Raw genomic sequence first — 12,342 nt, forward strand, 5'->3', positions numbered from 1 at the left:
GGAATCAGATTCAGACCGCAGGCACGAGGGATCAGCCCTCGCAAGGGCGGCTCTGCCCCAGAATCCCCACTGCCAGAGGAAGCAGGAGGTGTTTGAGCTTGAACTCAGCAGGTCCATCGATAAAATGCCTGTTCCCACCAGCTCTCGTCCCATTCCTTTCCCTTGCTGGTTACTAATGCAGAGCTTCACATGCTTTCACCTTCCTTCATGCCAAACCTTACTTGTCATACAACACCCTCAATACTTAAACCTCCTCCTTCAGCTGATACGGTCTCTTGAAAAACTCGAGATTCTATTTTCTCACCTTCTGACCAAACCCAGTACAGACTCCTATCAGGTGAGCAAAGCTACTTTTTGTCATTTCACTGCTCACAGCTCCCTCGAGCCACTTAGATTCCTTGACCCACCAAGAGATTTCTGGACCACGCTGTCTCCCCTCTATTAGATGTCCCTTCTCCTGACCTGGTCCCAGGCTTTCCCCTTCTGAACTTTGGACACAAACACCATTGAGAAAACCTTTCCTGCATCCCCCCTTCAGTGACCAACTCTTTTCAGCTGGCTTGTTATTTCAAAGCTCAATCTTAGTGACTGCTTTTATGCTGATCACACTCATTTCTCCTTAAAATACTTTCACCCGTATGCAAGTGCATCTAGCCCTCTGCACAGACACATAAAGCACACTGAGAAGCCATAAAGTACTGGATCACGTTCCTTCTTGTGCATTGCTAATATCACTATTTATCATTTTCCAGTTGGCAAGAACTGCAAAACCCTCTCAAAAGCGATGCATAATCTGCAGGATGTCTTTATTACTCACCGCCTATGAGAAGGAAACACACTACCCTGTGTATTATAAACCTTTATATACCTGCTTAACTGGTGAGATTTGCAGATGGAAAAACATCATTTAACTGTAAATTAAGAGGAAGTAATCGAGGGAACAATTGAAATAACAATAGAATCCCAAAATGTCATTTTATTAAGTCGTTTTCAGAGAAACACTTAAAAATCCAGTTAACGCTTCTTGGACTCCCTCAGCACATGCCTCTGACACATCAACGCTTGACCCTATAGAAATTTTCTTCAGTTTGATGTTACCAAGACTGAAATCATCCATCTTGACAGGAAAACTTCAGTGGGACGCTCACATCTGTGGTAATCCAACTCCTCTCTGCCTTCCACCTCCCTTTCACCTCGCGATCAATCTTTGACATCGCGGTCTCCTGTGCACTACCTATTACTTCCCCTCCGCCTGGTGACCCTCCGCTTCTTTCCGAAGCAGTTTGCTTTGACCACTGCGACGGCATTTGCTGTGCTAAATCACTCAGTCATGTGTTTTTACACTTCATATCTCAAGAACGGCAATTCCCTTCTGAAGCCAGTCTCCTTCAATTTTCAATTTATCTGGAATACCTGCAACTCCTTTTTCAAATATAAAGACAAACATACATTTGCCCCAGTCTCAGATCTACACTGTTTACAAAACCCACTTCTAAAACACTTTATGTACAGACACGAACTTCCCCTGTGACAGAATTTATCAGTCTACTTCCCTACTTATCTAAAGGGAATGGATCTTTTCCTTCCACTTCAGAAATTATCCAAAAAATACCACTCACTTCTTTCACTCTGCTGATTCTCCATCCACCACAAAAAAAGAAAAATGAAAAAAGGAAAAAAAAAAAAAAAAAGGGATAAAACAAGGGGGAAAAGAAGGGAAAAGAAGGGAAAAGGGGGAAAAAAGGGGGGGAAGCAGGGAAAAGCATGGGGAAAAGGGGAGGGAAAGTGGGGAAAAGGGGGGTGAAAGGGGGTGAAAGGGGGGAAAACGGGGGGAAAAGGGGGGAAAACGGGGGGAAAAGGGGGGGAAAAGGGGGGGAAAAGGGGGGGAAAGGGGGAAAAGGGGGAGAAGGGAGGGGAAAAGGGGGGGAAACGGGGGAAAAGGGGGGGAAAAGGCAGGGGAAAGGGAGGAAAAAGGGGGGGGGGGAAATCTGGGAAAAGGCAGGGAAAAAGGGGGGGGAAAAGGGGGGAAGAAGGGGGGGGAAGGGGGGGGAAACCAGAGCTCGTTTACAACCAGTAAGCTCCTGGCCAGTACCCAAACTGGTGCTTATGGTCAGCTGCTCACACCTCCTCTCCCCTGCTCTACACGTGTAATCTGGGGGCTGCTGCAGCTTCTGCCCGCACTGCCACAGCCAAGAGGCTTCGCATGACCTGGGACCTTTCCAGAAGCAAGTCATGGTCTCTAAAAGTCGTTAGCAGAAAATTCCCACCAGGTAAAATGAGTTTTTTTTATTTCCTAATTGCCTTAAAAATGTAGAGAGAAGCTTCAACCGGGAGCGTGAACTCGAGAGAAGCGCTGCGCATTTCAGGCAGCCCACCGCCCGGTCGGTGTGGAGGCTTTACAGGAGCAGCTCAGCCACTGCGATGGACATTTTCCCCGAATTAATAAAAAAGAAGGTCTGTTCTGTTCTCTTTACCCTGTTCGCTCGTGCTCTGCCCCTGTTCTACAGCCACCCCCGCGAGGCTGTCGGGAGCCAGCGGTGCAAACCCTCCCCCCGGGAAAGCATCGCTGCCCCAAAGCGACCCCCGCCAGCAGCCGGCAGAGGGAACACCGGGCCCCTCCCGGCCGGGGGAAGGGGCGAGGCGGGGCGGGATCCCCCCCGGTCCCGGGTGTCCCGGCCCCCCCGGTCCCGGCCGCGGCATGGCCGGGGGGGGGGCGCCCCCTGCAGGCTGACCGCTGCCCGGCCGCCGCGGGCGGAGGCGGCGCCGGGGGGGGGGGGGAAGAGAAAAAAAAAAAAAGGGTTTGGAGACAAATTTCCACTTCTAGACGAGGCTGGAAAGGAAATTATCTGAAAGTGCATTTAAATAAATAAATTTAAAAAATAGCCAAGTGCGATGCTGTTGAAGAATGATTAAACAAATAAAAACATTAAAAAATACATTTAAAAAAAAAAATCAGGCCTATTCTGCAGCTTGCTTTATTGTTTCTACACATCCATAAAAACTGTTTTCTGTCGAGAGAAGCTACACTTTACCAAGAGAAAAATTAAAGCTTAATAAAGACTTTTCAAACAACTGTTTTCAACTGGTGTTTACAGTGCCCGCTCTCGAGTTAAACTTTGCAAAGGAACGGCCCTCCAGTGCTTTAAGTTATTATACAGTTAATTTTCTTGGAAACTATTTTTGTCTGCCTCTCTCTAAATAGGTGGTTTCTTAAGTGAGTGTTACTTAAAGGAAACCAATCTGTTTTTCAGGAAGGGCTGATGATGTCAGTCCTTTCAACTCTGCTTTCCCATAAGAATTCTTCTAGTAAAAGGAGTTTCACTCTGGGAAATAGTGAAAAGTAACATGAAAATATTTAAAGCATCTCAGAGTGCATGTTTATCAAACTTCTAGTTTCATGCTTGGATTTTAATCACGTTGATATTGTAACAAATGAAGGAAAAGTGAGAGAAAACCCTTCTGACTTTTAAAATGAAAAAAAGATTTTGCTGTGAAAAATGTGCTATACTAAAATATTTATAAAGAACCGAATACAAGCCTGAATGCAATATATACAGAATGACATGCTTTTTCATAATTCTAAAATCTCCATTTCAGCACAGGTATTAAATCTGACACAGAACCACTGTGCATTATGAATGGTCTTCTGGCAAAACCACACCATCCAAATAAATACTTCAATCCCCAACAAAGTGACAAGACATTCAGCGAGTATCATATTATTAATGTATGTTTTTAGTAGGTGTGGATGGGTAGCTATAGGTCCAACATGTGCTTCACTTATTATATTATTGGTTTTTTGTTCTGATACGGAAATTTCTGCAGGCAATGACAGAAAAATCCTCAGAGTAGAGCTAGGGAGACTTTAACTTACTGGTGGTGCAAAAAGTAATGATAACACCACACTGTAAATTTTAATTTGCAGAATAAAAATAGTAAGAGTTGTATAGACCTCTCCATCTTCCAAATAAAGCATTAAGTTTTTACAGCTAAATGCTCCTTGCTGTTCACATATAGGTGTCCTGAAGAGAACAGGGGATATGTTTGTGTAATCAAGGACGTAGTTCTGTTTTAACTACTCATCCATTAACCCACACAGTGTACCTGCGGGACAGGTAATACCATAAACCCCATTTTATACAAGTAAAAAGGTCACATAAGGCCATATTCTACCCTCATGTTCAGCCCCACAACCAACTGATGTCATAATAGTCTCATAATAGTAAAAGCCCATAAAAGGATCCCAACCCAACTCCAGTATTACTGACAGCACGCTCTGGCAATCCAACGGAATGACAAAATTTAACTTTGCTGGATTAACACACAGAATAGCCCAAACAAAATCTGTGTTAGCTATAAAAGGTGCAAAGGAAATATCTCTTTATCATCCTCTATTTAACAGTTTACTTTAGTCCGCTAAAGTGAACAAAGCCAAACTATGATTCATTTGGAAATGAAATCATCCCCACCCCCAGTAAAGGCTTACATTGTGTGGGTAAACAGTTCCTAGGGTACTCCGAACAAAATGTAAATAGATTGCCTTGCTACTATATACACAGCAGTTTCATTTTGAAACTAGGTGCTAAAAAACAAGTGAGAAAAATATTACAAAGCCTGAACTCTGAAAATATTTACGAGAACAAAAGCTAATCACAAGTTAACATCAATAGGTTACAATTGCTAATCAAAAAAGAAGATAAGAAGCAAGCACTTTGCTCACAGAAATCCATCTTTAGGCCTAAGGTTGTAGCAATGCTACTGTAATGTGAAAAAAGTGTTAGCAGAAGGATTAACAGCATTTTTTTCTAATTTAGGATTTATTGAAACTTTTCTAGGTTGCGAACGATGTAAGAGGAAAGTCAGGATGACACGACTCCACACAAAAAAATCCTCCAGAGATAAAACCAGTTTATCACAAACTTCTCTGAATCTGCCACTTAATCGACAATTTGTCCCAGTGTAACGGTGCTCTCCAGGACACGGTCTTTGGTTTTATTTGCATTATAATCAGCTGCATTTAGAGGGATGATTAAGGAAAGTAACAGTTATTCTTCTTGAAGAAAACTATAAAATTCAAGTAATTCCACACGTGGGGAACACAGAGGTTATTGTTCTTGTTACACAGTAGAAAGCTGATAGACAAAATTAGCTGAATAAAATTTACCAAGGGTCACAGAGTGAGTTAAAAGTAAAGCAAAGAATTAAACCCTGAACTGCTCTTTTCTGTTCTGAGTACTAGTTTACACTCCTGTCACCAGACCGCCCTAACTCTGCCAAACAACAGTAATTTAACATTATAATATGATAAGGAGCTGTTACAATCTGAGTAAACACATCTTAGCTCACAAATTAAAATAATCACTGGTCTCCGGCTAATCCAGCTGCCACACACACACACAAATACCTCCACTGAAAGTCACTGTGAACTTCAGGGGTTTTTTCCCAAGTTGATGATAAATGGCTTTTTATAAAGGGCAGATAACATGGTTCAATATCCTGCCTGCCTTCAGCCAGGTAAACTGAAAGACTACCAAAACGAAAAAGCAGCAAAAATATTACTAAAACCACTAGAACATTTTACCAAATGGATTATTTAAAACCAAACTATTTTATCTTTTCTTCTAAGATTCTTTTAAGGCAACTCTGATAATTCCTCTATACAATCCTCACATTTCTCATGGAAAATTTTCATATGAAGGTCTGCAAGGTACCAACAGTCTTAGCATGTGTCCAACTTCAAGCCCTTCTACACTGTGAGAAAGTGATGAGCACAACCTGTGTGAAGTTCTCCAGAAACCTGTTACCTTCTTGCCTTAATTCTCAGTGCCCATGTGCAGATTTCAAATGGAGCTAACTTTAAACAGAGCTAATTTCCAAACAATAATGACTGCACGGAGATCTTGGAAAAAAAAAAATCTCATTTATTAATTATATTTCAAGACAGACATTTGAAAACTGAAGCCTTAGAACTCTTGAGACACTCCCATAAATGCTGCTCCCCTTCTCTCTGTAACTCATCCATGCATGTCTTTCTCCTACCTAGAAAATCTGTCCACCACTGAGGATCCTAAAGCAAATGAAATCAGTTTCTTCTTAAAAAAGGTGTCAAATCTATTCAAAACTTCAAATGTACCTAAGAGTACTGTAAAGGCAACAACTTACTGCAATGTCCCTTGATACAAAACAGAATTGGTTGGATGAAAGCTGCTACATGAATTGATAGTTCCCTTCCTCTCCTCTACGTGATGTCAACCGTTAAAAGGGACTGGATGTGCTGTGGTAAACCTTTGCAGCCCTCCCCAGCCTGTTTCAATGCTGAGCTGCTGTAAAATGAGGAGAGAGAAAGTAAAATGGTAGATACACAAATGTCTCCAAGGAGGAGGAAACTACAGATCACGTCTTGGGTGCCTTCCAGTGGCTCTAGGCAGAGGAGCATGGCTCCAGAACAGCTCTGCAGAAAACTTTGTTTAGAAAAGTCCAAAGGAGAAAATACAGCGGCCTCTGAGACAAGTCTGGTTCCCTTAATAATCAGCAAGTCATAAAAATGTTCCTTTGATTCAGAAATCCCACAAAGGTTCTCTCTATAGCAGCAAAGATGTTGACTATGACAGCACAGAGTTGGGCTTTCACAAGCACTTCTAATCTTACTCACAATTAGGGAAGAGGGACCGTTCTTTGCCATTTTTAATACTCTCAGACTGGAAAAGGGTGGCTGCCCGTACCAAACTGCTATTTAAACTTTCACTTCAATGGAAGCTGTGACTTACTCTTAATAGAACACAAGGGTAAGGATGCAGCAAATCCTGAATCCAAACAAAGCAGCTCCTAGTTGAGACCTCATGAAAGAGAAGGGCAAAAAGAATGGCAAAGGCTAAACTGAAGAAGCTGGGAAAATGATGATGTTTGTGCCTTTTTTTAGAGCCTCTCCTTCATGACCTTTTAGTTTCTCCAAAGCACGTCCACCACAGGCGTAGGATGTACAGATCAATTCTTACAGGTTTTTTTCCCTTTGTACGTTGTCACGTTGCTCACACCCACACTCGAGCAAAAGTGGGCAAAAATCTATGCCATCGACTTCACATTGCCTGGTTTCCACATTTCTCCTCAAACAATATTTATTATGGATATCCAGATGTGCTTCATGATCATCAAGCCAATAAGCAATGAAAATTTTAGGTAACTGCATTTGAATACAGACCAGATTACTTACCTAGATGTGTGCTAGATGGAAACAAAACTTGAAACCTAAAGACCCTAAAACTTTCAGCTTAGAGTGGAAATTATTAACACACCTGTGATAGCACAGTTTACTTAAGCTGCAAAACTAGAACTATCTTTCGGAAGTATTTATACCTTGGCTCATTCCTGTAATATCTGCATACATTACATATTTTTGCACAATATCTGCAGCACCTTATTTTATGAAAATCATTTTTTAGTGGCACAAACTACAGGGGCAAGTAGAACGAACTAAATCAATTTCTGCAATCTCTGGTAAAATCAATGTTTCTGTTGTTCAGGCTGTTAGCAAATACTGCTGAAAGGTGAAGCTGGAAGACTATGAAGATCTTTAGGCTGACATCTCCAAAGGTATTTAGGAACCAAATCTTTTTGAGTCAGGCAGCTTCACAGCAGGTACGGAAACATCTTAAAGGACACGGGGAAAGATTTTTTGACAATGTAAGGGGGAGGGAAAAAAGAAAATAAGGGATTTACCATGGAGCGGTGAGCCAGACGGGCTGCTTGACAGGCCTGGAACAGGGCTACAGCGTCCTCCTTGCTTAGATGTCAGCTCTTGCTCGATCTCTTCCAACCCTGCACTCTTCTGGAATCGGCTCATGCGATTCACCACCCGGGGTGACATGTGTGTCCGGACACAGGGCTGGCCGCCGTAAGGATTGATGGGAAAAACATGGGACGTGCCACGAAGCGTGCTGACCACAACCCAACGACAGTCGTGGCTGAAGGAGATATCCTGTACCTAGAAAGCAGAGGAGTGAAATGGGAATGTACTCACCAACGTACAGACATCTAACAAAGGAAATGGACTATCATGTTTTAAACAAACACAAATCTTAATTGGAAATGTGAATAAAAACCCCTAAGTTTAGGCAATAACTTGAATTTTTGCATACGTATCAATGATCTTAGTATTCAGTATATATTCAGTATATAAGTATATATTATAATACCCAGTTTCAAATTTTGTGTACTTTTCAAAATATTCTGAGATATTTCTTTTCAACAGGCCTAAACTTAGGAAAACAAACCATGCTGCAAAGTACTACAGAAAGCCACAAGAGCTCAGTGTAATTTTCAAATAGAATTTCATTCTAAAAAGAGTTGGGAAATCATTTCAATTACATGTTTTGTTATTTGCTTGTTTACTTTAATTTTTAGAGATTACCCAAAAAGAGGAAAAGGGAGGGATGAGAAGAAGAGAGATCTCACCACTGGGCCTGATTTTGACAAATATTGGCACTCAAAACTGTATTTTAAGTTAACAGAAATACCATGTCCTACATAACTTAACAAACCAAAAATCAACGGCCAGTATTTTCAAAAGCTGTTTATAATGGTCTCTAATCCTGCTACTATCAGTGTATCCCTCAGTGGAACTACCATTCATCCAGGTAGCCCAGGACCTATGCTTTTTTTTTGGATTTAAAATCTTGTCAAGAAGAAACTGAACAACTTTGGCCATTTCTCTACATAAACCCACTCCATTTTACACATAGGAATCTTTATTAATCAGCTATTAAAGCCCCAGGAAAAACCCCAGTTAGATTTCTTCTTATGCATATGAGTACTTATCCACTACTTGAGAAACCCAAATCTTATTTTAGCTTAAAATGGTCAGTCTGGAAGCACATATAAAAATACAGTTAAATATTTTCTACTATGGTTACTCCTTGCAGAGATCTCAGATACGAAGTCCAGAAGGATTTAATTCTCTTTTAAGTGTGCTTTACACAACGCTTTGATGGAAAGCAAATTCTTGTTCCTGAAGGAATGCTTTAAAAGAGAGATTAAAGTTTGTTTCCAACCCCATACTGGCAGACAACTCAAGAAAACAAGTAGTCTAGGTTAAAATGATTTATCATAGGAAAAAAAACCCTAAAACAATTCTTCCAAAAATGTTTTTAAAGGTAAAAGCTGACTAAAAAGAACCACGTATGCAAGTGGGATTTAACAGGGCAAACAAATACACAGACGAGGGATTAGTTTTCATTATATTATTAAACAGCATAAGCTAAATAAAATTCTTTAAGATTTCACTGAAGCCAGTTTTACAATACACTAGGTACTCAAATTGGAGTAAACACTGATAAAATCTTAACAAATATTCCAGAAATGCACTCCAGCTACTCCAGACAAAAGCAGCAAGTATTCATCAAAGTGCGAGTTTCCAACTGAGCCCTGAAGCCTTTGAGATAAAAAAAGGATTTAAGTCTTGTGACTTGTGACAAGATATTTGGCTGACAGACTGTCAGGACACAAAATGCTTCATCAACATTACATAGATAAACTAAAAAACAGCGCTAGACACCTGCTCTTTTCAATTATGGTGACATACCCAAATGATCTGCTAATGATATAGCTAAACAATCTCCCCCAAATCTGACAGGTTTAGCACTTTCAGTGATTCTGGTATTACTGACATAAAGTCCCAGCACTTAGAGCTCCTAGTTTGCCTACAAAGTGTTTCACCTTAATAGATTGCTCAAAAAGGATTAGAGACCCCACAGGGATTAACAAGAGCCAAAAAAAGAAACCCCAAAGCCATGGAGTCAGAGAAACACTACGGCACCAAGAGTATTTAAATACTTGCTGTTTAAAGAGGCAATTTCTACTGGTCAAAATCAAACATAAGAACCGTATACAAATTGCCATTCTCAGTTACAACAGAAAGATCACCAATACAATAAAATCATTAAGGCTGTTGGAATATCATTCCCATCCTATCAAAGGCCATGTTTTCTAATTTCTAATAACACAAAGAATGACCATGTTTGTCATTAGATGTGACCCCTCTGAACACATCACTGTTTTCCAAATATTTGGTATTCATTTTAGATCCAGCTTTAAATTCCCTTTCTGATCTCTAAAACCATCTATCTGTCCCAGTCTCAACGAAACAGCTTTTCTCTTCCTTCCTCTTTGATGTTCACTCACTCTCTACCTCCAACACAAGTTTCTTCTGTCGTGCTCTGTAGTTCCATGTTCCTTGCAGAAGTGTTCTCCCCCGAAACCACAGCTAGCTGGAAGGGACCTGACAGATCTCCCTGCGAACTGACACCTTTGAGCTGTATTTACAGGACAGAGTCAGGCTGCCTGTGCCTCTTCAATCTCTTCCCTTCTGCACAACTAATTTCACAGCCAAACTCTTTAAATCACTGCTTTCACTCACACCTACCACATACCCTCTCTTATCTTATTTGGTCGAGCCTTTTTAGAGGACATTTCTGAGATGATCGAGAAAAATAAATTGTATCTCATTGCACTGCATAACAGAAATGTGTATACTTCTATATTAATATTTAGTTTTCAGTACGCATCCTTGGGATTATGTTGCTTTAAAAACACATACAACAGCCCTGGCATATGACAACACAAGCCAAGAAACTGGGAAGCAATCATTACAGGATGTTTTCTCTCAGCGTAAACATTACACAGAAAAAAAGTATTCCTGATCTTCAGGAAGAAAGTCTGGAACAACGTATTCCAAAACGCTCAGATCACAACCGCTCGCTGCAGTTGGAGAGTGGGTATCACGGTCATCACTACTTAAAATATGGCTGAAACCACAGAGGCAGAGAACAATCAGGTTTTTAAGACTCAGTAATAACAAGAAAAAAAAGTGTTGACAGATGAGTGTGAGATGAAGTAAGATTTATAGGAATACAGCTATGAAACCTTCCTCGGCAGTGACATAAAGCTTTTTGGAAGCTACTGTTATTCATGCAGTAATTCTACCTGTCTCCTACCAGCCTCAAAAACGGCCTCGCTGGTCTTTCAGAGACAAACCATCAGTAGCAGTACTACAGACTGCTCAAGGAGGTAATTCAGAGAATGGTTCCAATTTCATACGAGGGCATGAATTAAATACCTTCATATCCAAAGAGCACAAACCCATCTGTGCAACGCAAAGGAGCCCGTAACTCTCTAGCAGACTGAGAAGAAAGCAGTGAACCAGGCTGGAAGGAGAATGCTCATCACAGCAGTCTCAGAAATTACTTCAAAAAATCAGCTGTGCGTGTCCATGAAAAAAATATATAAATTATCACATCAGACCTGCTGTTCTCCACCACGCTGTTACTGTACATTACACAGAGTTCTTGACTGCTTATAGTATAAACAAACTGCACAGTGGCCCATTAGTGGTTTTCAAGTTTATGCTAAGCGTTGCAATTTATTGCTGTCCTTTAGGTTAATGTACTATTATTTCACATATTTATAATATATTTCTGGATTTGTTGTTAATTATGATGTAATGTTTAGATACCAAAGATCAATCAAGACCCCATAGCGTTTACAGATATTTGTTAATAAAGCACAAAGTACACTAGATCTCTCACGATGCAAAGTTTATTCCATAGCTCAAGGTCAACATCAGATTTAATACTCATGTCTGTATTTCAAAATTTTATCTATCCTCTTCTGTCTGGGCCAGTAAAGGGAATTACAGACCTGAGATTTTGTTTAACTCAGGAACCCTTAAGGTATTTTAAATTGCAATACTAAATACCTCTGTGGGAACATCAGTGCTTTCTCCTAGCTCTACTACCATTTCTTCCTCCTAGTTTGTGAGCTGTTTGGTTCCTTATGCTTCAAGCTACATTTCTTGCATATCCAAAAGTCTTGGTGAAATCCCTGAATACTTCAAGGTCCTCACTAGAAACACCAAAGCCTTTTCTGGCCCAAAGGAATGCACTTAATACAACCACAGAACGTTATGAGGATAACAGCGCGCATCCCCCCATTCACCCATGTCTAAAGCAGGTATCCTGTGACTCCTGTGGTACAGCAGGTCTGCAGAAATTCCATCCATATCTTACAGACTCCTCAGCTTGCTCCATGAATCCTAATCAGTTCTTGTCAAACCCGAAAGGGGTTCAGGCGGCCCAGACATGCTGCACTTCTTATATTACTGTCTGCTACTGACTCTTTTACGTATTAATATGATAACTTTGTTGAACAGAAAATTCAGTACCCTCACAAAATTATCACCACTCTTTCCAGAATCATGGACAATATGACTATTTTCCTATCAGAGACAATTAAACAACGTTTCAGATATGCTGGTAGGCTTTAGCATGACTTGGAAAGAAATCATCCAGT

General features: G+C 40.6%; 1 protein-coding gene and 1 long non-coding RNA gene across 20 annotated transcripts in view; one reads left to right on the forward strand and one right to left on the reverse strand.

The window, feature by feature from the left end:
- Positions 1–12,342, reverse strand: part of BCAS3 (BCAS3 microtubule associated cell migration factor) — a 372,112-nt gene that overhangs the window by 244,153 nt on the left and 115,617 nt on the right. For all 18 annotated transcript variants that reach the window (XM_074845789.1, XM_074845793.1, XM_074845795.1 and 15 more), the window contains exon 15: positions 7,717–7,981. In XM_074845789.1, coding sequence (XP_074701890.1) covers positions 7,717–7,981 — 265 coding nt within the window. The remainder of the gene's footprint in view (positions 1–7,716; positions 7,982–12,342) is intronic.
- LOC141932342 (uncharacterized) lies at positions 2,107–5,375 on the forward strand. Of its 2 annotated transcripts, none has more exons than XR_012625802.1 (3): positions 2,107–2,270; positions 3,598–3,707; positions 4,836–5,375. It is a non-coding gene; the product is annotated as an uncharacterized LOC141932342 (long non-coding RNA). The 2 variants fall into 2 exon arrangements; XR_012625803.1 differs by lacking the exon at positions 2,107–2,270 and adding an exon at positions 2,287–2,454.

Source organism: Strix aluco, chromosome 19, assembly GCF_031877795.1.
Source record: "Strix aluco isolate bStrAlu1 chromosome 19, bStrAlu1.hap1, whole genome shotgun sequence".
In the NCBI taxonomy this organism is placed as follows: Eukaryota; Metazoa; Chordata; class Aves; order Strigiformes; family Strigidae; genus Strix; species Strix aluco.